Source organism: Peromyscus maniculatus, chromosome 1 (genome assembly GCF_049852395.1).
Source record: "Peromyscus maniculatus bairdii isolate BWxNUB_F1_BW_parent chromosome 1, HU_Pman_BW_mat_3.1, whole genome shotgun sequence".
NCBI lineage: Eukaryota > Metazoa > Chordata > Mammalia > Rodentia > Cricetidae > Peromyscus > Peromyscus maniculatus.
Genome location: NC_134852.1, coordinates 112311052 through 112335735, shown reverse-complemented (window position 1 = coordinate 112335735; position 24684 = coordinate 112311052). Strand labels below are relative to the sequence as shown.

The window sequence follows — 24684 nt, the reverse complement described above, 5'->3', positions numbered from 1 at the left end:
ATCCCACCTCAGATGCATGGGGGAGGGCATGCTGCTCTCCTCTGCTGACTCCGGGGCTCTCTTGAGGGGGAGGGGTATCAGCTCTCCCCACACCTGACCACAAAGCTTGTCCTGCCCTCCTCAAGGGCCCCGGAGAGAGACCCCCCCCAGCGGGCAGACCCCTCCCCCCAGGGATCCAGCATAGCACTCAGGCAGAGCTCACGGACCTCCTTCTTGTTCAGAGAACAGCCTTAGGGGCTGCTGTGTGTAGAGTGCGGCTGTGTAGGGCCTGCGTGTGGTGACGAGCGTGTAGAACAGAATGGACCGATGAGGCTGTGTGTGTGGTGTGTGTGTGTGTGTGTGTGTGTGTGTGTGTGTGTGTGTGTGTGTTGCTGTGGGAATGCTGTGGTGTGACTGAGTGTGAAGCCCCTGTGGGGCTTCTATAGGTGAACAGGAGAGACATTAGCCCTGGAACACACCTGCAGCACACACCAGTCCCTGACCTCTGGGGAAGAGGGTGGCAGTGGGGGTGCCACCTGGTGGCCATAGCAGCACTACATGCCACCTTACCCCTGCGACCCTGTAAACCAGCAGTTCTCAACCTGTGGGTCGTGACCCCCACTGGAGGGGGGGTCAAACAACCTTTTGCAGGGGTCACCTGAGACCATCTGAAAATGCAGATATTTATATTACGATTCATAATAATAGCAAAATTACAGTTATAAAGTAGTAAAGAAAATGACTTTAAGGTCGGGGGCCACCGCAACACGGGGAACCGTATTAAAGGGTCGCATCATTTGAAAGGTTGAGAACCCCTGTTATAAACACAGGATGCATGTGCACATACTCCTCCTATCCCAGCTCCTTCTTTGGGGCCCAGCCCACTTGCTGGGCACCCATATGCCCCAGGGCAGTACTGCCCAGACTGCCTGGACCGCAGGTGGAGCTCCTGTCCTCCAGGACAGACAGCCTTCTCTCCTGTAGAAGAGGCCTCGGAGAGGAGCAGCCAGACAAGTTGGGCTGCCTCACAGCCCAGCCTTGGCAAAGTATCTCTCCCAACCTCGGACCGCTCAGCTACATAATGGGCAGTGGCGCCTACGCCCCAGAATCTTGTGATGTTCAAATAAAATGCCAACTGGGACCATTGAGGGCAGGGTCATTACAAGAGACCGGCGGGGCTGGCTGTGTGTCCTGTGGCTTTATGAGGGCTGTCTGCAGGCTCTATGCAGATGGCCCTTACCTCACCTAGCCTGGTCCCTGGCCCTGGTCTTCATCCCTGACATCCCAGGAAGTTCAGTCATGCCTGAACATACACTAGGGGTAGGGGTACGGTGGGGATGAGCAGACATCTACACTATCGTGGGACACAGGAATCCCAGCTCCCAATGCATTTTCCATTCTCTCTCTCTCTCTCTCTCTCTCTCTCTCTCTCTCTCTCTCTCTCTCTCTCTCTCTCTCTCTCTCTCCAACCACAGTCCCTGTTCACCAAGTCCTGCGACATCAGCATCTCTCAGGTCCACTCCTCATCCAGCAAGGGCCACGCTTCACCCAGAGAGGCAAGCACCACCACTTAGCATCTGGGCCCTTCCTGGGTTAGCCTTATCTCTTTTGTCTCTGGACTCCTCCTCAAGTCACCCGCCCTTCATCTGTGCCTTCACAGGGACAGTTTCTTCAACCACAGGGCTTTCCCCTTCTGCCCGCAGGAAAACAGCACCTCTTCATCCTTCAGCTCAGCTGTGGTTCTCAAGCTCGGGCTCCCAGCTGGCACACCAGGGCCTAGAACGCAGGCACTTGGGGCTGAGATGGATCTGTCTCCTTCACCTAACTGTGAGACCCTTGGGACCACAAAGAGCAGGTTTACAGGGCATGCATGGAAAACGATTTGCAGGTTAGTCACCTAATCTGATGGCGAGGAGGGATATCACAGCCTGGGCCTGCAGGGAGGCAGAGGCTGGGAACGGACACCAGATGCAGGTGGAGGGGAGCAGCAAAGCCCCTTGGGTTTGCACTCAGGTTTTCTCCCCTCTGTCCAAAGGCTTACGGAAGGGTGCTGGTGTGTGTTCAGCACTGAGGGTTGTGTGTAGAACAGTTGCGTCTACCTGCACCAACCTTAGTGTCAGCCCGGCACCGTAAGCCAGCCATCTCCTTCCGATCTTGGGCCAGACACTGGCCCCCAGCCTAGCCTAGGAGCCCATGGCTCTGAGAAGAGAGAGCCTAGGGGAGCTAAACACAGGACTGGGCAGAGGTCGCTTGAAATCTACATCTGGAGGCCAGGCACCAGCCTGGACATCCTGAGACCACTCAGTCTAGACAGCTAACTCCAAACCCACAGGCTGTGAGCAGAGGCAGCAGATGGGCTCTGTGTTCCCAAAGGTGAGGCTGGCATCCTAGGACATCGCTGTGGTCGCAGGATGGCCCTATGGGTCCCCTCCAGGCCCATCCACCCTTATGAAAGGAGAATAATGTCCAGGCTCCTCACAGATCATCGTTGATTGGTCAGGATAGGTGGATGGGAGGGACTAGGCAAATTGAGGAGAGGATCCACTCCACAGTTCCCAGCAGAGCTCACAGCTGTTTGCGCAGCAGCAAATGCCCGCACAGCTGGGCAAGCAGGGACAAAAGCCACGGACACAAACCAGGGTCAAATCCAGCATGGAGACTCACACTCAGAGAGACCCCTTCCACAAAACTAGGAGAAACTGGGACGTGGGACTGATGGTTACCGGGACAATCCTGCAGGTAGAGAGAGGCTCTGAGGTCCGGGCGCTGGCTGTATGGGCCTTATGACCAGGGCAGGCCAGCATGCAGAGGTGTAGAAGGAGCCACAGGTCACCTCCTCCAAGTAGCTTCCCTGGTTGCTTCCGACTCTGAGGTCTTCCTCTCCGGTCCCCAATCTACCAACTGATGAACTCCCTCGCTGTTTCATACCTGAGCCTCCGGTGTGCCAACCACCCCTAGCCCTCATATCTGGCCCAGGAATTATCTCAACGGGTCAATGACACATCCTGGCCCCAGAAGAGCGACTAGGAACTAGGGGTAGGGGTTTCAGTAGCCAGAGTTTCTAGGGTGCTGGCCTCTGCCAGCTCTTTCCCCTCCACCTGATGTTCAGAGTCCACAGACAGCCTCCTGGGGGAGGGTTGGTAGAAAGAAATAGATTTATTCTCATGTACAAAGCACTCAGCCCACGGGACCACATACAACAGGTGCACAGAGTCCTAGAAAAACGCATCTCTCTAAAGGCAACTCAGAGTAGGTAAGGCAGGTGGCCCCTCCCCCACCCACAACACACACGGAACAAAACAGAAGAGAAGCCAGTGGCCACTCACCCAAGAGGCCCAGCCCTCGGGGGAGTCTCCTGAGCCCCTGGGGCACGTGTGGATATGGCCTTAGAGAGGAGAGAAGCCCTGCGGGGTGAGGCCAGGCCCCTCCCGGATGGCAGGAATGAGAGGGGCTCAGGCCAAGGGAGATACACTCAGAGGAAAAGAAAGGTGAGGCTCTCTGTGCCTTGGGGTGGCAGAGCATGGCACAGCCACTCGCGGACTCCACAGAACTATGGAGACTTCGATCTAAACAGAGAATAGGCTGTCTAATGATCCTGTCTTGCCTAGCTAGGGAAAGGAACTTGCTTCAGGCCACACCACCTGAAGGGCGCGTCAGGGGCCGTCTCCCAGCTTGAGGATCCTTCCTGCCCATCATTTCTGTCCCCAATTACCCGGCTGTCAGCTCGCTCCAAGGGTCCCAATCCTACCAGAAGCACAGACGTGTCCTCAGGACACCCTCATCCTATGGCTATTTCTAGCTGGTGACTGTTTCATATACCCTCTGCTCACTCAGCAGTCTCTTCCGTGAGGATCTCGGAGTCCCCGGGGAACGGGGATTCCTCCAGGAAAACAAGGCTATTGACCTAGCGGAGCTATGACAGGGTAACAGAAGAAACCGTGACAGAGCTCAGGGATGGAGCGGCTTGGGCAGGACTGGGCACGGGTATGGTCAGAGGTGCAGAATGGAACCCACTGCCACTGGTCACCACTGAGCTCTTGAAGAACAAATGGGCAAGTCTGTGTGAGACTAGGGATCTTGCTTCCCTTCTACAGATGAGAAAGCTGAGGCCCGGCCCGGGAAGGGTAGCATGTGCTGGGTCACAGGGGACATCCTGGCCTAGGACCCAGGACCCATGGCTCTGGTTCCCAATGCATCAGACAGACTGGTAGAGAGCTGTGGCAGGAGGACTGGGCAGGGAGGGCCCCCAGAAGGGATCACTCAGCCTCAAGGCTGCAGCAGCCATTGACAGGAGCCCTGGGGCCATCCAAATCGGGCACCTCATATTCCTCGTCCAGGAAATCCAGCGAGTTGTTACTCGGGAGGCCTCGGATGGTGAACTTGTGGGACACCTTGGTCCAGTGCTCACGGTTGGAGGCCACACGTTCATACAGCTCTGCCGCCTTGGGGAACAGGTCTTGTAACAGCCTGGGGGTGCAGGGGGTGGGGTTAGAGGTCAGAAAACAGAGCAGACAGCAAGACAGTTGAGGACCACACCACAGAGGGCATTTCCAGTAAGGCTGTGAAGCCTGGGGGTTGGGACAGCATGAAGACCATGGGGGTCTGAGGGGGAAGCGACAGGGTCTCTTGCTAGCACTGAGGTAGATACACTGCCCTGCCCTCTCTACACAGGGTCCCAGCTGTGCCCGCAAGCTCACTTGTAGATGGGCATGGCGATGTGCTCCATGAAGCTGATCTGCAGCTCAGGGATGTAGGCCTTCTCCCGGTCCATCATTTCCATCGGTCTGTTGCCCATGGCCTTCTCCTGCAGGCACCAGATCATCAGGTTTGCCCCTCCTGCTCCTCCATCAGGTACCAGGTAGGGCCAGCTAACCCAGACCCTCCCAGCGTTGTGCCAGGAACACCCCACCCACCCACACACCACCACCCTGGGCATCCTGAGGTCACCTGACACGTACCAAGTCTCCTTGGGAGAAGAACTCTTTGTAGATCAGCTCCTGGAAGGCAATACTCCCATCACCTCCTGCAAGTGGGATCTGTCCACCTAAGCCCATTCCCAGGGTGGCAAACTGAGGCCCAGTGTCTCAGTCCCACCCAGGGCCTACCCTCACTAGCTTGACAGTAGGTGGTACACTACAGAGCCTGGACTCTGCCCACTTCACACTGGCCACTAATTTATTGTGTGACCATGGGTAAGCCAGTGCCCATCTCGGAGTCACTTCATCTGTGGTCCTGAGGTGGTCTGGATTTCTGATTCCCCAAAATACAACCAGGCAGAAATCAGCACAGAATGGTGTTCAGGATGCTGTAGGGGCACACGGGGCTGGGCAGAGGATATAGCTTGTGTTTCCTCGGGTGGGAGGGCCCATGCTTACCGCAATTTTTCTAGTGGTCTTCCAGCCCTTTGTCTGGTCAGAGAGGTCACAGGAAGTCATGAGGAGGCAGAGAAGAAGCCTGTGGTGCTGTTTGTTGGTTCGGTCATAACCCACTGTTGAGGGACAATGGAGTCAAGGGGAAGGGTCCACGCTCCTGTCCCTTCTGAGAGCAAGGGCCCCACAGCCTGTCCCAAAGTGGATCTAGAGTGTTCCATGGGGAGCAAAGCACACCTAACGGGAGCTGGGAGGCAGCACTGGGCAGCACTGGAGGGACACCATAACCAGGAATGGGCTAAGGACAGGAGAGAACCACGGCAGATGTTCAGGTGAGCCGATCTCCGTGCTAAACCACCCATCCCTCCCCAACAGCGAGGTGTGGCACCTTCGGCCATCTTCTGCAGGTCCTTGAAGATGCGGAGGTGGTGTGCCAGGTCTGTGGCCAAGATGATGTCCCTCATCAGGTCCAGCATGCGCTGATAGTCCTGGAGACGGTCAGGGAAGGGCATCACGGTCCCTGCTGCACCACTCCAAGGCGGGTCTGCTCCTCTGTCTAGCCAGTCCCCAGCTCCCCCCACACAGACCCCCACACAGCCCCATCACCTTCCGGGAGAAGTGGTCAAAGATGTTGCAGCCGTGGGTGTTGAGGATGGCAATGGCCTGGGCAAAATGATGCCGCTGTGGGGAGAGGAGAGACGGGTCCCACTGGATCAAAGTGTCTCCATGACCAGAGGCTCCCAGAGAGGCAGGAAAGCCCAGCAGAGACAGGACCCCAAGCTCAGCAGAGCAGGCAGAAAGGAGAGTTAGGGTCCACATTCCCTTTGTGAGTATTCTATGGGAACCCTCTGTGGCCCCCCCGCAAGTCCCTGGCCAGCTTCCTGACGCAGAGGTGTCACATGAAGGGGCCTGATAAGGTATGCTCAGGGGGCCTCCAAGGCTGGAAGAAAATTCTGAAATGATCCCCTGATGTCCTGGACACTAATTCATGCAGAAAATATTTGTTTGCTGACAAGGGAAGGCAGTGAGGGAGAAGAGGGCAAGGCCCCATCTCCTGATAGTGAAGGGCTGTCATTCGGAGGAGGAGCAGGCTCATCCCAGGGGACAGAGGGCAGAACCAGGGTTGCCGCAGGGCCTCCTGGGAGACAGTGAGCAGGCCGTATATCTCTATGGGTGCAAACAGGGGCAGCCTCTGGAGGGGATGCAACCGGAAACAGCCTGGGGCAAGGTGACCTTGGAAATGTGGTTCCCACCCTGAATCAAGACCTGCACAAGAGAAGTGCTGATGTCTCGGATCTTGTTCCTGACCCAAGAGGCCGCTGGAGAGCTGACCAGCCCTGGGGACCCTAAACTGAGGGGATTAAGAGTTGACCCAGGCCTGAAGGGAAGGGTAGGTTTGAGGGGCAGGGTTGCTCAGTCCCCGCTGGCTTTGCAAACCGGGCTCAGGCTGACACAGTGGCCCGAGTCACGTGAGTCACGGCCCGAGTCACACCCGCACCTGTGCTCATTTCAGGAAAATGAGGTCCATGAGGCACAACCCCTGCAGCCTAGCTGGAGAGCATGGCTTGAGAACTGTCTAACTTGAAAGTCGCTGGCCTTTGGGGGTTCAGGATAGGGGCTGGGCAGGATGGCAATTTACCTCCATGACAGAGCCCTCGGAGCTGTAGAGCGCAGCCAGCACAGATTTCTGGAAAAGTCCAGCAAAGCTCTGGTTACTTCTCCCATCTGGGTCAGAGTGGGCACCTCCCACGGAGGTTATTGCTCCCTCCTCCCATCCCAGCTCCCGGCCATTGCTCCTGGGGTTGAGAAGGGCAAGGCAGGGGGCCCCACTGTGAGGAGAGCAGGCTCTCACCGAGGCCACCTGGAAGGAGTTGTTTGTGCCTCTGTGGTCCAGGTCGTGACACATGCAGGAAATAAACAAGGCAAAGATCTCGATGTCCCTAGGTGGGAGGTAGTAAAGAGAAATGTCACCCAGAGCTTCCGCCCTGGGTGCCTCAGAGAAGAGACAGATGGATGAGATGCCCAGGGACCACCCAGCGGTCAGGAGGTTCTGGAAAGCAGCTCTCCTTCGGGAGTGTAGCAGCCTTGGGGGAATCAGGCCCATCATTCTCTGTGACTGAGCAGCCCCCTTGTGGAAGGTGGGGGCTGTCTGGCATTGCCCCCTGAGCGGAGAAGACAGAACGAGTGGCCAGAAAGGACCTGCCACACACCTGGGGCTTGTGGAAAGGACAGCCACTTACTCGAGGTAGCTGGAAAGCTCCAGGTTCTTATAGAGCAGGTAGCAAAAGTGAGAGACAGAAAAGGCGTGCATCCAGTTGTGGTAGGGTGGGTCCCGGTAGCCTTTCTTCACCATCAAGCAGAACCTGGGGGAGCCGAGACAGCAGAGGGGTCTCAGTCTCGCCTCCTCTGGGAAGCCCTCTAGACTCGGTCTGTTACATTTTCTTGTCTTTCTTTATTCATGACCTGGTGTCTGAGTACGGCTTCTCATTCACAGGTCCCTCTCTGCTCCCACAAATCCAGTCCTCCCCCACGCATCTTTAGAAAGACCCCTCCCAAGAATGCTGGGGGCAATGGACATGAGATAGGAACAATTGGAGATGGAAACTGAGGCTCTGCCCCAAGGGCAGTGCTGGGGCACACACCGGGCCAGAGTTGGGCAGTCAATTTTGTAGTTATTGATGAAGTTCATGTCTTGCAGCATGCTCAGGATGGCCTGTAAAGCAATGAGAGGGGGTGTCAGAGGGACAGCCACTATTAAGATGTGGCTTCTGTCTCTACTTCTCTTGAATCCTCACACTAAACAATTAGTCTTGTAACTCGATGGGCGATGGTGTCGCACACCTTTAATCCCAGCACTTGGGAGGCAGAGCCAGACGGATCTCTGTGAGTTCGAGGCCAGCCTGGTCTACAGAGTGCGAAATCTACACAGAGAAACCCTGTCTCAAAAAAATAAATTTAAAAAAACAAAAACAAAAACAAAACCTCTCAACCTAGACTAAAGGACAATTAAATAGATGAACAGACATGCGTCAAGCTGTGAACTATCTGAAATTTGAGGGATCTGAGAGCTAAGACTTCTTGGAAACAAGCCCACATACAGTCTTAGAAGAACAGAGATAGGGTTTCAAGCCTCACGGCCACACACCTAGGGTAGCTTTGGACCACCATCCAGCCCACTGATGTTCCCTAAGCAGCCCATGGCCCATGACAGCAAACGGCGTGCCCAGCCTGTCTCTGAAGGAGCCTCCACAGCCCTCCTTGGTGCTTCTGCCTCACCTGGAAGTTCTGTCACACCTAGCTGACATCTATACTTCCCACACTCCACCATTCTCACCCCAAGAAGGGCCAGCTCACCATAGAAGTGTCGTCCTCAGGCAGAGAGCGAGGCGTGTAGGTGAAGTTGGCAAAGTTGGAGTCAATAGCAGCCACAGGTTGGATCCCATCGTGGAGAAGCTTGGTGTACTCATCATCAGAGACCTAGAGCGGACAAGCCAGGCGTTAGCAGACAGCCCCTTCCCTCTCCAGTGACCTTCCCATCAGATTCCCATGCAGATGGCGGATCCCTTGTCCAGTATTCATCAACTTGGATCCCGACTCTTCATATTGTCACTGGACAGATCGCCACAGCACTACAGCCCACATGCCTGTGTCCCCTGCCTATGCACAGATGACCACATACATGACAGCCAAAGGCAAAGACAGCAGGTGCCCCCGTTCGTGATACCCCAACCTGTGCTTTCACGGCCACTAAGTCTAGTAGTTTGTCTCTTGGGGAAAGCTTTCGAATGTGTCATTTCTGTCTCTCCTACTACTGCTTTGTACCTATTCCCAAGGTACTGGGACAGGTGAGAGGAAATGTCCCACTGAACAGTAATTGTCCTATACGCTAAGCTAAGGCTTGAGGTAGCTCTTTTGAAGCAGGGCCTGGGAATGAGATTGCAGTATCAGCAATTAGGATAACTCAGGGATGCATGCATGACCATGACAGCCAGAGAGTGGTAGGAGAAAGACCCCCAAAAAGGTTTCAGCCTTCGGGGCTTCCCCAAATGGGGCATAGTCTCTGGGCATGGGATGAGGGTAGCTGTCTGAACCAAATTATCCCCTGGGCGAAAGCCTGCTGGTTGCTTCCAGACTGGGGCTGGACTGAGAAAAAGGCTCAGGAGAGAGGGGTGTGAGAAGGGGGAGATGGTCCCTAGGCAGAGCAGGAGGCCAGGTACTGATGGGGGTCTGTTTTCACATTCTCAAGAGCCAGCAATAGGAAAGCTCAGCCTGGACCTGGGCTGCAGGGGATTCTGGGAGTCAGGGAAGAAGTGTGGAGCAGGTGGCCCCAAGACCCTAAGAAGTACAGGAGTTCCAGTCAAGCCTCACCTTCATATGGTACATCATCATCTCATTGGCCAGGTGGCTGCGGTACTGGGCCTCGTTCACCTTTTTGTACAGGAGTGACTGAGGAGAGAAAGTGAGAAGGACGGGGCTGGAGTCGGAGGCTGTGACACCCTCCAAATGCCAGAACTGGCAGGAAGGGGTCCGATCGCAGAAGTTCTCCTTCCTGTCCCACTGGAGGCCCAGCGTAAACCATTAGCAACAGCCCAGTCTTCAGGTTCTACCCCCACTCAGTTCTCTCACTGGCCTTCCCCATTTTCTTAACATCTGAGGCACTTCGTGCATGTGTCTGCTGAGTCTGACCCAGACTTCAGTGATGGAGCCATGGAGCCCTTGGAGGAGATCAGAACGGGGAACTGACTCCGGAACCTGGGCTGGATTTTCAGGCTAGAGCTGCTAAGAGCCTGGACAGAAAGGCCCAACATTTGCCAAAAAGACACTGATTAGTAGATTGGGTTGGAATTGCCGGAGGAGGGGTGGCATCTTAGCAATAAGGTTTTGTATTGGGTTTTTTTTTTGTTTGTTGAGACAGTGTCTCGTGTAGCTCAGGCTAGCCTCCAACTTGCTGTGAACTCCTGATGCTCCTGCCACTCCCTCGAGTTGTGAGATTATAGGCCCATACCACCAGCCTAGCAGAACTTGGGGGGTTTTGTTTGTTTATTTGTCTCTTCTTTTTCTTTTTCATGATCCTCAGAAGCAGAGTGGACAGGACCGGAAATAGTATCCCCAGCTTTCATGCTGAACCAGCAGAGGCGGCCAGCATGTACTGCAGGCTGCACAGCACTCCACTCACTGGGATCTGAGCCTTATGCATGGATGGGCAGACCAGAGCAAAGAGGACCGATGTGGGGAGGAGAAAAGCACTCTCCCCACCCCGGCCGCGCTCCCTTACGTGGGCGATGCTGATGCCGCAGTAGATGGAGAAGGCTGTGGCCAGGTCCTCATCGAACTTGCTGAACCATGGCCCATTGATCTTGTTCACTAGTTCAGCCACACCGATGACCTCTGGAAAGACAGGAAAGGTAGGAATAGCTGGTGAAGGGGTCCAGAGTGACCTGCCTTTCCCTAACTCTTCTGAAAGTAATGGTTCAAGGCCAGGCAATCCCAATCGCTTCAACTCCGGGACCCTAGCAGAGCGGAAGAAACTAAGCGGGCCTTCCACTACGCCCCGCCCCGGCCCCGCCCAGCCCCTCCAGGCCCCGCCCCCGGCGGCCAAGAGTTCTCACCCTGGTTCTCGTTTTTGATCGGGAAGCAGAGGATGTTGCGCGTGCGGAAGCCAGTGCTGTCGTCTACGCCGCGATAGAAAAGCGGATGGGCGTATGCGTCTGGGATGTTCAGGATCTGGCCCGTGGTCGCCACGTGGCCCGCGATGCCCTGGTCCGCCGGGATGCGGATCTCATAGCTCTGCCCAGACAGGGATGGAGTAGAAAGCAGAAGTTGGGCTGGCTATAGACAACCTTCATAAGCGGCTTGTTCCCCAGGGCCCTTGCGTACTCCTGGACACCTTCCATACTTCCTCACCTCATCGTCCACCACGCCGCCATCGAACACCTTGGCCACCAGCTCGTTCTGATCCAGCAGGAACACCGAGCAGCTGTGGAGAGAAAGTGGTTGGTCCGTTGGGTCCTGACGCCCCTCCAACCACGCATGACTAGGGTAGCGATTTCTGAGGCCCTGGAGGAGTGTCCTGACCTGAGATACTCTCCTCAGAGCTGGCCATTTCCAAGCATTCCGTTTGTTTTTTATTTGTTTTGTATTGTATTGTATTCCTACTGTGTGACACTGAAACCTGTGGCATGCTAATCTAGTGCTGTCCCGGCTGAAATAAGAACCCAGTCAGAAGGAAATGCCAGACAAGAAGAAAGGGAGGGGGCAGAGATGGTGAGGAACGAGGCCTCAGTCTCCCTCCCCCATCCCACGTCTGCTCACATCTCTGCATTGCTGAGGTTTCTGGCCTCGGTGATGATCTCCTGTAGCAGAACAGAGACGTCATCTAGAGGAGGGGTAAGGAGAAGTTCCATGAGACCTGAGGAGTGCCAGGCAAGCCCTCCATGTCCCCTCCCCAAACAGCCTGTGTGGCAGACAGTCACTCACCCAGGTGAGTGAAAAGGTTTTTTGCCACTTGGAGAAGAGCCTGGGAAGGAGGAAGAGAAGATGATAAAGTGTTGGGTCAGAGCTCACCCTAACCAACCCCCTGCTGCCAGTGGCCCCGGGGATGTTCTCGTTCCTTCCCCAGGGCTCCCGGAATAGGCTGGAAACTGACATGTCTAATGAAAACCTTTGGGTACTAAATGAAGGAATAGAGGGATAGCCAGAGAAGATGAGCGGGAAGCTTCCCGGGCTCACCACCTTTGCCTCTTGCTGCCCAGATGTTGTGGTAGTGCCAATGTTAGACACTAGAGGGCAATCCCAGACAATGCCTAGAGCCTAGGGAACTCCTGCCCTCCTCTTGAAGAGACTTCCAGGTCACTAGGTTACCTAGCTGCACCAGGGCAATGCTGCCATTAGCCCAGATAACACAGGCACGCAAGGCCCTGGTGGACAGCCTTCTGGGGCTGGAGCTGGTCCCCAGGAAAACCCCAGGCAGGCAGACACTCACCTGACACTCACACTTGAGTTTCTGCTCCTTCTGGAAGGCCAAGGTGCTGGTGAGCACCGTGCCTGTATAGTGGAAGCAGTGTTGGATCACGTGTTCATCCTGGTCCGTGAACCTGGAGGGAGGGGTGGTCCACCCGAGAGGGGAGGAAGACAGGCTTCTCAGCCCTTTTCTCCTTCCCTCCGCGCTGCCTGGAAACCCATATCTACCAGCTCATGGAACGCTTTTCAGGCTGAGGACACCCACACTCCCTGCCTCCCCCTTCAGGCCGAATGCTCTCTCAAGGGTAATGTCTACTTGTCCTCAGTCCAAAATGTGGGTTCCTCCTTAGACTACTACTTTCTTTTTGTTTGTTTGAGGCAGGATTATAACATGTTGCCCAGGCTGTCCTGGAACTGCTAGGCTCAAGTGATACACACACACACACACACACACACACACACACACACACACACACACACACACTTCAGACCTCTAGAAGCTGGGGCTATTGCTATACCACCACACCAGGAGAGCTATTGCTTCTCAAAACCATATCTCCCTTCTCTGATTGGAGTCACTCAGACCAGCGCTAGTCTCCTCCCTCAGACTAGAGACTTGCCAAGACCAGAGCCGGCTGCCCTCCTGCTCTTCTATGATGCCCCACCCACCCCTGCGGCCTCATGGAGAGGCAATGAGAAAAACAAAAACAAAAACAAACACCACAGATGATGGAGAGTCAGCAATCTTCCATTAGCAAACTGAGGCCCATCACTGCTGGGGTAGCACCCCTGCCTAGTCCCTTCTCACATTGTTACCCTGCCCTGCCTCTCAGCTTCAACTCCTTATGGACACTTCCCAACCCCAAACTCACAAGTCTCCTCCAAGCTTGTTGAAGGCGCAAGCCAGAGCCACCACCTGGTCAGTGGCCCGGCTGATGACAGGGACACATAGCATAGCCTGCAGCTCACAGCCCAACATGTTTTGTAGCTGCTGCACATCATCCTGCAGAGATACAGGGGGTAGTGAGCCAGGGCAGGGGAGGAGGGGCAGTGGGCCTCCCCCCCCCCCCCCCCCGCTCTCCACCACACTCTGCAACCTGCTATGGCATGAGGATGGGATGCCACACAGTCTCTTGATCTTGTCCTCCCATTCCTAGGCTATCCCATTCCAAAGACCCTGGGGCCTGAGCAAGGGGTCTCCCCCTCCCGCTCCCCTGGCTCAGCATGGCCATGGCTTACAGAGGTCAGGTCCTTCAACTGGATACACTTCTTGTCTTCCACCACCTGGCCCAGGTGTCCCATGGTCAGCTAGAGAGTGAAGAGAGACCCAGTTGGCCCAGATCTCCATGTCAGGGATCTCAACCCATCCTTCTCTCCCAAGTCTGGAAGTTCCCACACGCTTTGAGCAGTTCAAAGAACGGATGGAGCTGATGCTGAGGAGCAGAAGATGGGGGTGTAGGGAGGCCTGGGGTAGCCAATAGTGGACTTGATGGTTTTCCCTAACTAGGGAGTGATAGGCAGACTCCAAAGAATCTCACTGATCTCAAGAGATTCGAATAGACTCATGTCTAGCAATACTCCAGCGGGAGGGAGCTGATCCCACATAGGCTTCCTCTAGTCTTTAAGAGATTGCTCCTCCTGGAGCCTGAGTATGAGATACAGTGCTCCTTTGTAATACTTCTAAGTAGACGTCAAGATCTGGACTAGTCCCACCAAGAGAGTCTAGCAGGCCCCAGTCCTGCTGGGACTCCGTGGTCCCTGCAGGCAGGCTCCAGTGCAGAGGGCAGAGGTGGAACTCACAGGAAAGCTGATCTCTTCTCCCAGCACTTTATCTCCAATGACCTGTGGAACCCCGTAATGGAGACAGATTAATGGAAGGAAAGCCGGACACGGGTCACCCTGCCCCACAGTGGACCTGGGCCCTCACCTTGCAGGAAAGCTGCAGATTATCCTCTGACACAAGCAGGAGGCAGCAGTGAGATGCCTGTGTCTCCTGCTGCAGCTGCAAGGGGGCAGAGAGAGCCGGGCTGAGTGTGGGGCTGGGCCACCCTCTAGCCTGGGGGGGGAGGGGGCGGCCAGGCTTTGGGGAGAGTAGAGAGGATGGGATGTCCCCATTTGGATTAAGATGAGAGGCCCAAGGGTCTGCTGGTCTTTGGAGAGAGCTGAGGTGGGAGAGAAGATGCTCAGGGACTCACGTATTGAAGGACTTTGAGCTGCAGGGAAGTGGCATCCAGGTCATAGAGTTCCCCTGCAAGGGCAGGGCTCAAATCAGAGAGGGTTCCTCCGCCTTGCCTGGGCGCTGCTTCCATATTCCACCCCTGCCTCTCCTCAGGCCCCACCTGACCACCCAGAAGACCCACGTTCTTTCCAATGCTATCCGGGTTCTGCCTTCTGGTACGCACACCTCTCAGGCCCTTCCTTCTCCCCAGATCTAGCCCCGGCCCTGGCCCCTCCAGGATCAACCCTGTTGGTCCTATAGACTTGTCCAAGTTCGGCCCTCACCACACAGCTGCAGGATCTTTCGGTCATGGTCGGTGTGCCCCTTCTCATCCTTTTGGTCTTCAGGGGCATCCACTGAGGTGTCCTGGACAGCTTCAGTCCTGCGCTGCTGCAGAGCCTGCACCCTCCGCAGGGCCACCAGAGTCTGGGGCAGGCAGAGCGGTTAGCACACCCTTACCCCACCTGGCTGCTGGTGCCACCACCCGACTGCTCCCCTTTGCTCAAGCATTGCCCACTGCCGATCTGGTCCCAAACAGTTCAAGCCGTTGGCCCCTCCCCCTCCTGAGAGTTCCCACTGCCCCTAGAGCCTCCTTCCATCCATGGCCAAGTATAGTTGTCTCCACCCCTTGCTCACAGAGGCTTCCAAATGGGTCAGATTTTTCTGTCTAACGCCATCCTGATTAAGACCACAGATGCCCAAAATCTTAGGCAGAAAAGAGCCTGAGTTATGCACAAGGTACTGGACTCGTCGCTAACGTAGGTTAAGTCAATGCTATCATTATCCCCATCTTCAGATGTGAAAGGCAGGCTCACAGAGGCCGCATGACTTGCTCGAGGTCCCAAAGCTTCAAGGTGGTGGCGCCGGAACCAGAAGCCAGGTCTGCCCAGCTCTCTGGCCAGGTCCTCTTCCCACCAGTTCTAATAAAGGCCTTCCCCAGGCCCTGTGTTTCCGTGGTCCTACCCCACTCACATGCTTCTCCACCGCCTGCAGGCTCCGCTCCTCACTGTCACTCAGCTGGCCACAGTGCACCTGGCGGGGAGGGAGAAGGGACCAGCTGTGACCTTCCCCAGCCTGTCTTTGCTAGCATGTCCTCCCATGGCCAGCACACACCAGTCGCTACCAGCACAGTCTGTGACCTCCGTGTAAGGCCATCCTTCGGGCCAGGCAGCCAGCTCTGGGAGTCATTTTCCCAAGGAAGACGTCCAGGGCAGGTGCAAAGGGCAGAACTTGTCTGTCTCTGTCCCATCACTTTCCATGTCCCCTTCCTGGAGAAAATTGTCCCATAGATAGCACAGTCCAGGTGTACAGTGTTAGGAAGGGAACCTTAGATCCTTCTCCATCTTCCACACCTGGAGCTTCAGGCTAAGGATTTGTGGAACTGGCTTCAGCCTCCCAGCTCCATCTTTCTGGGTGCGGTTTGAGCTGCCCTTACATCTGGGATAAAGGAGCCCAACATGACATCTGCCAGGGAAGGTGTGCAGCTGAAATGAACGGACGGACTGATGGATGCTTTTTGCCTTACATGGGATCCTCACCACCGTGAGATGCAGTCTCCCCCTTACAGATGAGCCAGGACCCAGAAGGGGTAAGGGGCTCGCCCAGTCACCAAGCAGAAGGTGGCAGAGCTGGGACCACTCCCTCCCTTTCTACACTTCCGCTCTCTAGATTCATTCTTACCACCTCCATAATCTGTGTCCCCCGTGCCCGTCACCAGGGCTCCCTTCAGCCATATTCCATGCTCTGGAAATCTCTCTTCCTCCACCCTGCTTGGGTGTTGGAAGAGGAAGTGTGGAGGGGAAGGCGGGATGGCAGTCTAGGAACCCACCGTGGGCTGCCAGCAAGGCTCCCCACCTGCCTTCTTTAGCTTACTCAAAGCTGCTCGCCACCTGTGGAGCTCCCACCAGGCTTGCAGGGGTGGGGGGCTCCACCCTGCCTCCCTTGCCCCAGCAGCCCCTGCCTGCCTCTCTACTCTGGGTCCCCTGCCAGGAACAGATGGAGAGGAGGGAACCAGCAGGTTCTCAGGAAGCTCAGGCTCTGGCCGGGAGCAGGATGAGTCGAGCTGGGGTGCACTTGGGAGGCGGGGGGACCTTATACATGAGGGAGTTGGGCGGGCACAGACAGCCTGGGCTGGGAATCTCAGAGGGAATGGTATTTGGGAGGCTTCCTGAATTGGAAGTACAGAGTAGGAGAGAGAAGAGAGAGGAGAGGGGGGCTGTAGACCAGAGGCTGTCCCAGTGAAGTGCCACCTGGGGGGTATGTAGGAAGGTGAGGCCCAGGGGTGGGGAGTAGAGATGTCCAAGGGGCCACAGAAGGAAGGGCCTTGAACTTGGATTTTAGGGAGCCGTGACAAACTTTAGCATCTGACACATGTTGTCTATGGGATGAAGGGCAAATGTCAGGGAGACCGGAAGAGACCTGGGTGGGGAGGGGCAAGGGCTGTGTTGAAGCTTAGGCTGGGAATGAGGCGCTTTCCTACAGGACAGGAGTCTGAGGGCATCTGAGGCCAACTGCATATGCTTTACATAATTATGCTGGCTTTTTATGTTTAGTATGTGGAGGGCAGCATCCTTCTTGCTCCTTCTACTTGGACCCATCTCTCAGGAAGAGGGGCAGTTGAGACCCCCTAGAGCTGGGGGGAGGAAACCAGCTTTCCAAAGGCCTGGACCCAGATGCAGAGCTGGGGGTCTGAAAATGCTGAGGGAAAAGAAGAAACTGTGATGTTCCCTCATCCCAGCATGCACTGCCACCGGGCTGCTTCAGCCCACCCACTCAGCATGTGCTCAGACACACACACAGGTACTCCCTTGAAGACGCTAAAGCCCCTTCCCATGTACACACTTGCATCCACTCTCCCGTGGAAATACACACACACACACACACACACACACACACACACACACACACACACACCTGCACCTCCACTGCCCACACCATCCACATGTCTGCATCCATACCAGCACACAAGAAATCAGTTTATACACCCACACCCGTACTTCCAACATCTCCTAACACAAGCCAGTTAATCTCCCCAACACACTTACATGTGGCAACATTTACTCTTGTAAATGTTAATGTTAAGGTGGGTGTCTGAGGCTCAGTGGGAAACACTGATTTGTGGGCACCAGGGTTTAGAAAGAATTAAAAACCTGGCCAGGCTACCAGGCCCACCCTCATCAAGTTCAACATGACTAATGGCGGGAACGCTCTGTTGTCATGCAAGGAGCTAACGGGCACAGCTAGGGGAGGAGGAACAGGCACAAATCATGCATCATATGCCAGAGACCAAGAGCCACCCACTCCTCGAAGGGACTTGGTATCCCAGAACTGAAAACCAGTAAGAGACTTTCGACAGTCAAGGCGCTTGAACTGAGCTGCGAAAGCTCAGAACTCAGGCCCATAGCCATGCACCCGGACTGCACATTTCTTTTTTGTTTTGTTTGTTTGTTTTTCGAGACAGGGTTTCTCTGTGTAGTTTTGGTGCCTGTCCTGGATCTCGCTCTGTAGACCAGGCTGGCCTCGAACTCACAGAGATCCACCCAGTTCTGCCTCCCGAGTGCTGGGATTAAAGGCGTGCGCCAGCCACCGCCACCCGGCTTGACTGTGCATTTCTTAGCAAGTCTGACAGCAGCTTCATGAAACCCCAATGCTCCTCAGGACTCCCAGGTCTCCTGGCTAGAGCTGGCCAGTGTCCGAAATTCTCCCCTTACTTTTGACACTGTGCCATGCCCTCCAGGACTCAACGCAGGAACTGATGATCTATCTAGGTCATTTCTGTGTTTACAGAACATAGCACACAGAGCTTGACACCTAGTAGAAAGAGGTCTTGAATGGGTTGTTTGTGTGTGTGCATGCATGTGTGTGTGTAGACAGTGGACACCAACAGCAGATACCCAGGTAAAAATTGGAGTTGTCAAGGAAGGAGCTGATGATTTACAGCCCTCGCTCTTCCTTCTGTGCCCTCTACCTTCCGGATTGGGTAGCAGCTGGGTACCCCACGGCTGCCTCTGTTGCCTCTGGGAGGATGAACGATCCTGTGACCCTGGGAGCAGCTGTCAGATGTGTGTGCCTTGGGGAGCAGGCATCCAAAGAATTGTGTTTCTACCTGACTGGGAAGCTTCAGGCTTAGAGGAGAATTGGACAGTGAGATGCTCTAAATTCCCTTCAAGAGCTCTTCACAGTCAGGATGTATGAGGAGATGAAGGAACATCTGTCAGAAACTTCTGTGCCCCGGGTAACATCTTCCTTGGTGGTGCACACCTCACACTTCAGCCTGGCTGGGATCACACTCCTCCCTGCACACCCCTGCCCTCCCCTTGCCCCTGCCTCTGCCCTCCCACCTCCTCCCTACACCCAAGGCCTCGCTCAGACGCTCTCTCCGCCGGGGGACTCCCCTGGCCGCTCCAGCTTCTGCCGCCAGAGCACCGGCTGGCAGCAATTACTTCATTTGGCTTGTGGTAGCCTGAAGGTGTCCCTGCCTGTCCCCAAACTGAAAGCTCCAAGAAGTAGCAACGGCTTGTCCCAACACCCGGCCAGTGGCTGGCTGAATTAAGATGACACTGGGGTTTCCTCTCTTCAGGAAACTAAATCCCAGACTCCTGGCGGCGTAAAGCTAGCCAAGGCGAACATGGCACCCATCCTTCTGTGCCAAGATGAACAACTTCCTTAATGTCTTCACCTTGGGGAGATACTTTTCTTCCCGCCTAATCTTCCCTGTATCAAAGTGAGGATGGGCTTGCAAGGAGGCTGGCACCTCTAGGCTCTGTTCTGTCTACAGAGAGGATGTGCTGAAGCCACTGTCTCCCCAACCCCACTTTTACACCTGCCCCGGCCCGTCCTTAGCCCACCAACTCCTGGCTAGAGCTGACCAGCATTTGCAAGGCTACCCAAGGAACAGGGTGAGAAGCGGGGTATGAGAGTCCTGTCTAAAGGTCCCATCCCCAGGGAAGCACAAGCATCAGCGGGACTAAGCCTCAGAAGGGGTGGTTCTGAGCTCGCTCCCTCCCTCAGGCAGATGTGGCCTGGTGTCAGGGAGTCAAGCCCAGCACCCCATCGCAGCTGGTAGCTGTCCTCTCCACTCCCACCGCCTGCCCCGCAGCTCAGGAAAGGTCAGGCGCCTCGGAAACCTTTAATTCCCTTTTAATGAGCTCGGGAGGAGTCCCTTGGTGCCTAGTTTATTTGTCCCGGGCGGCGCCACTCTGACGCTGGCAGATTCCCAGTAACTGTGACTTGGGGTGCAAGCCTTTTCCTGGGATAGGACAAGGATTTTGACTTCCATCTCCATATGGGAAAAGGGATCAGAAGAGTAATAGAATCTTTGCTGGCAAGACTCAGCCACCTTTCCAAGGAGCTGTGAAGCAGGGGCCTGGGAGACCCCCGTGAGGGGCAGCAGAGAGCACCCAGGAGCCCAGGAAAAACAACTCCTTTAATCCCTGTGCATCTCCACCTCTGAGGGAGGCCCCTTCTCTTCCCTCTGGTTCACAGTTTCAAGGGTCATCTCGGTCCCTGGTTGTCACCCAGGCAGCTCCATCAGGGACACCCACCTCTCCTTAAGTCCCAAGCTTCCCCAGTTCTGACATTTAAACTGCCTAAGTGTCTCTAGTGGTTGACAGTCTCACGGCTACCCGTGCCCTTTCAGTGTCTGTTGGTCACAATCACCTCACTGTCCCTGTCCTCTTGGACACTACCCATAACCCATCCAGAGTTTCCCAAGAGGACACTGATGAAGCTAGGTCTAGATGGAGCTTGGGTTACCCAGTGGACCAGTGGGTTCTTCCTGCCAGGGTGAGGCCCAACTGTGAAGTTGATCCAGGCTCTGGCCAAGCCTCATTTGCCTCCAGTCTATCCCAGGTGCCTTGAATGCCACCTCCTCTCTCTAGGGCGCGCACATGCACACACACACACACACACACACACACACACACGGGGGGGGGGGGCAGACTCCAGCCACAGATGTCCCCCCTGCTTTCCTCACCCTCATCCTACCCACAACCCAGCCACGTGGGCAGGCTCTTACCAAGATGACAGCTGCCACGGTTCCAGCCTCCTTGCCCACCAGGGGTATGATCAGCACTGCGGGGGGGAGAGAGGGCAATGAGGTGGTGCTGCAGGCCCCGTGAGGCCCGGAGACACTGAATGAGGACCCGGGGAAGGAGACAGAGACGCAGACAGAGAGGCTGGGGCAAAGACACAGAGAGACCCAGAGGCCCGGTAAGACGGAGAGCGGACCTGAGTCAGTGACAGAAGCAACCACGGCAACAACCCCTGAACAGAAGGAGAGCCCCTCACTTGACAGCTTTCTTGTGATTCTCCCAGAAACCCTGGGAGTGAGGGAGGGAGGGAGGCAGGCAAGGACGAGCATCCTTGTTCTACAAGTGGGGAGCCGAGGGCCAGAAAGGGGAAGTGACTTGCCCAAGATCACTCAGCAAGTCAGGCCTCCTGACTCCCAGGCTTGTGCACTTTCCACATCGAGACAGAGGACAGAGACCTAGAGAGACTGAGACATGAGGCAGAGAGAGACATGGCGGGCAGGGGGCATGGAGAGGACAAGAAACAGACACGGACAGTGACAGAGAGCACGACAGCAACTACAGCCCCATCTGGGCACAGGCACGAGCACAGGGTGACAGCAGCCGCCAGGCACTGAAGCCTAGGGGGCCAGGCCCTTAACCCATGCCATCTCATCTGTGCCTCAGAAACATCCCCTCAAGAAAGGCGCCGCCGTCCCATTTTACAGTCAGGAAACTGAGGCTCTGGGGCATTAGTAGCATGTTAGAGAGAATTAGAGGAGGGGTTGCTGGAGACGCAGAGCAAAAGGAGGAGACAGATGGGGGCGAGTAGAAAGCAGACCCGACCTGGGAGCTGAACCACAGCCTGCCCCATCCCTGTCCAGTTCCCAGCCCTTACCTTGGGTGCCAGGAGCCAGCGGAGCCTCCAGCCTAGTCAAGGGCTTTCCTAGCAGGTCTGAGGAGCCCAGTCCATTGCAGCTCAGCCGCTTCCCGGAGGTCACCGCCTCTCTGAAAATAAGACATGGTCTCACCGCTTGGGCCCTGGATCAAGGGGGAGTTGGACCCACCCCCACCAGCCTGAAGGATACCAACAGGCTGAACCCTAAACACACACACAGGCATCTAGACGATTTGCGTCTTGGTGGACATAAGGGAGGTCGAAGTGAGAGTGGGACCCTGCCCCACCCCAACCCGTGTAGAAGGGCTGGTGGCCACAGCCTGATCTTCCATTTGACTGTAGATGTGGAAAAGGTCCAGGGCAGATCTTTGGGTAACAGAGAGTGCAGGAACATCAGGGCTCACAGCTGGGGGTGTCAACTCAAGTCCTGACCTTGCTCCTTGACCTGAGCATCCCAGGAGGAACTGAATTGAGGAGTACACAAGTCTCCCATCTGTTCCACAGGTTTTAGCGCTAAGCATAAGAGGGGCACTACACGGGAACCACCTCGCTAGTCGCCGGGCATTCCCTGCGCACCGTCACAGTCAGATCACACATGCACCTTAACATAGACAATGTACAAGTTACTTTTTCTTCATGCCGCAACAAAATCCTCGACAAAAGCCACTCAAGCGAGGAAGGGTTTGTTTGGGTTCGCGGTTTGAGGCTACAGCCCACTGTGACAGGGAAGGCATGGCTGTAAGGGCGGCTGTAGGTGTGGCCACAGAAGCATGAGGCCGTTAGTCGCCTTGCATAGTCAGGAAGCAGAAAGAGATGAATACCGGTGTTCAGCCTGACGTCCCATTTGTTTCTTTTTTAAATTCAACTTGGGACCCTAGCCCATGGGGTGCTTTAATTAAACCTCTCACACAGAGGTGTATCTCCTAGGTAGTTCCAAACCCAGCTACTCTTACAATGAAGATCAACCATGACAAGCCACCTGCTACCCAAACACATCACTTTAAATCATAACATTCATCCTCTGGTTCTGCAAGTCCACCTCCTGATGGAAACTGTATGTAGTTTATGTTGGGATTCCTGGCCACTCCTCCAGCTACATGACCACACACACTCAGTTCAGTAGCCAAGTAAGGGGCCTTATGTCCGTGAGCTGCGTGTAATTTGCCCGCAGCATGATCACACAATCTGCGCATGCATGGCGTAACTCCATAAGCCCATATGTGCATGTGCAGGGGAATCTATAAGACTCGGGACACAGGCCCCTCCCCCTCCTCCCTCTCCTCCCTCTCCTTCTCCCTCTCCCTCTCCCTCTCCTCCTTCTCCCTCTCCTCCCCCTCCTTCTCCCTCTCCCTCTCCTCCTCCCTCTCCTCCTCCCCCTCCTTCTCCCTCTCCCCCTCCCCCTCCCTCTTCCTCTCCTTCCTCTTCTCCTTCTTCTCCTCTGTACACAAGTCTTCCACAAGCCTGGTCACGCTCTCTTCTATTCCTCCCTTCTCCTAATAAAACTCTGCTCTGATAATGGATTTTGTCCTGCCTCATGACTTTTCAGAGTAAAAGTGCCGCATTAGAACCAACAGTTTATGTGTAAGAGTCACACCCACATGGTCCTATGACTCTTATATTTCACATGTGCCAAACAGAAACCATATGGATGACACTTTGAAGCTCTGATATCAGCTGATGATGCAGTCTGGCCCACTTCTACCACAGCTGTACACTTGGGTGGCTCAACTAGGAAAATCTTTCCCTATGCAGATGTTTGGGGGCCAAGAGGCCCCTACAGCGGCATTTTCCATTGAATCTCTTTCCTTTTGAATGAATCTGTATTTTTAAAACCTGGAGCTTCCAATGGGTACAGCTTAGCCCTCAGACCACATTTCCTATTGGCTCAGTGCAAAGTAAAATGTTTCTGTTTAATGTTGCAAATCTCATAAACTTGTAGACACCTGTCAGCACCCACTGACATGTCTACATGGCTAATGTCTACAGCTTTAACCTCCACATTCACATTCCTTTCCTTGATAAACTGCACATTTTTCATACCTTTCTGCTTTGAATTCTCATTATAAGTCTCCATAGATGCAGCGAGCAATAACCATGCCACAGCCTGAATGTTTCAGATTATTTGCAGGATATAAAACAAACATCCAGTTCCCAAAAGACTCCTCATTCCTATTTGAAATTTTGTGAGACACAACTTCATTGATCACATTTCTACTGGAATTCTGGTTTTCCGCACTTACACAAGTCCATTACACATGGTCCATTAAGCTCCTGTTATAACATTCTAGGGCTGCTCTAGCCTCCAGCTCCAAAAAATAGCTCACATCTTTCCCACAAAGCAGTTCTAAAGACCTACAAGCCACATGCTCAGGATTATTACAGCAATGACCCCACTTCTGGTACCAATTTCTATATTAACTTCTTTTCCTTTCTGAGGCAAAATACACATCAAAAACAATTAAAGAAGGAAGGTGTTTGTTTTTGTTTGTTTGTTTGTTTGTTTGTTTTGGCACATACTTTGATGGCGCAGTTATCATAGTGGGGGCAGGGGTTAGCATGGTGGTGAAAGCAGTTCCATTTTGTTGCCGCAGGAATTCGAGGCAACTGGTTGCATTGTGTTATAGTCAGGGAGCAGAGGAAGGTGAATGGTGATGCTCAGAGCGCTTCCTCATACATATTCAGTGCAGGATTTCATGCCATAGCCCTTCTCTTTACTGAGCCCCGCCCCCCACTGAGCCCCGCCCCTCGCTGAGCCCCGCCCCCTCACTGTGTCCTTCATTGGGTTTTTCGGTTACTCCAAACTACTCCACTGAACCCCACTTAACTTATCCTCCATGCCCTAACTCAGTTCCACCCCCCACCGATGCCTACCCTCACTCAGCCTCTGTGATGGCAGTGCCCAGAGTAGGTCTTCACTCCTGCTAAACCTCTCTGGCAGCACCCCCACCGACACATCCACTGCTGTTTCCGAGGTGATGCCAGCTCCAAACAAGTTGGCAATGAGATTAACCATCACATATTAATTCAGAGTCCCTTACCACTCTAGGGATTAAAAATGGTTGTCATCTTCGTTTTGCAATAGAGAGGCTGAGGTATAGACTGGTTAAGTGACCTGTCTGTGGTCACATAGCTAATAAGTGGGAGAATGAAGCTCTGAACCCAGGCAGCTGGCACCAGATTTTGGTTTAATCACCATGCTTGGACAACCCCAAAGACATGTGGAGTGTGAGCCTCAAGCAGGGGACTGGTGTA

General features: G+C 54.7%; 1 protein-coding gene across 9 annotated transcripts in view; it reads right to left on the bottom strand.

The window, feature by feature from the left end:
- Positions 1-3116: 3116 nt before the first annotated feature.
- Pde2a (phosphodiesterase 2A) overlaps positions 3117-24684 on the bottom strand; it is a 94565-nt gene continuing 72997 nt past the window's right edge. For all 9 annotated transcript variants that reach the window (XM_042279411.1, XM_042279393.1, XM_042279398.1 and 6 more), the window contains 27 exons: positions 21433-21542; positions 20543-20598; positions 15499-15558; positions 14811-14952; positions 14504-14556; positions 14236-14310; positions 14109-14150; positions 13548-13616; positions 13181-13311; positions 12331-12442; positions 11826-11865; positions 11661-11724; positions 11253-11325; positions 10958-11135; positions 10624-10736; positions 9717-9794; positions 8703-8825; positions 7991-8061; positions 7589-7711; positions 7201-7288; positions 6988-7035; positions 5955-6029; positions 5737-5836; positions 5355-5467; positions 4938-4976; positions 4677-4783; positions 3117-4446 (listed from right to left, as the gene is read on the bottom strand). In XM_042279411.1, the coding sequence (XP_042135345.1) occupies positions 4236-4446; positions 4677-4783; positions 4938-4976; positions 5355-5467; positions 5737-5836; positions 5955-6029; positions 6988-7035; positions 7201-7288; positions 7589-7711; positions 7991-8061; positions 8703-8825; positions 9717-9794; positions 10624-10736; positions 10958-11135; positions 11253-11325; positions 11661-11724; positions 11826-11865; positions 12331-12442; positions 13181-13311; positions 13548-13616; positions 14109-14150; positions 14236-14310; positions 14504-14556; positions 14811-14952; positions 15499-15558; positions 20543-20598; positions 21433-21542 (2494 nt within the window). In that variant the 3' untranslated portion in view covers positions 3117-4235. The remainder of the gene's footprint in view (positions 4447-4676; positions 4784-4937; positions 4977-5354; positions 5468-5736; positions 5837-5954; positions 6030-6987; positions 7036-7200; positions 7289-7588; positions 7712-7990; positions 8062-8702; positions 8826-9716; positions 9795-10623; positions 10737-10957; positions 11136-11252; positions 11326-11660; positions 11725-11825; positions 11866-12330; positions 12443-13180; positions 13312-13547; positions 13617-14108; positions 14151-14235; positions 14311-14503; positions 14557-14810; positions 14953-15498; positions 15559-20542; positions 20599-21432; positions 21543-24684) is intronic.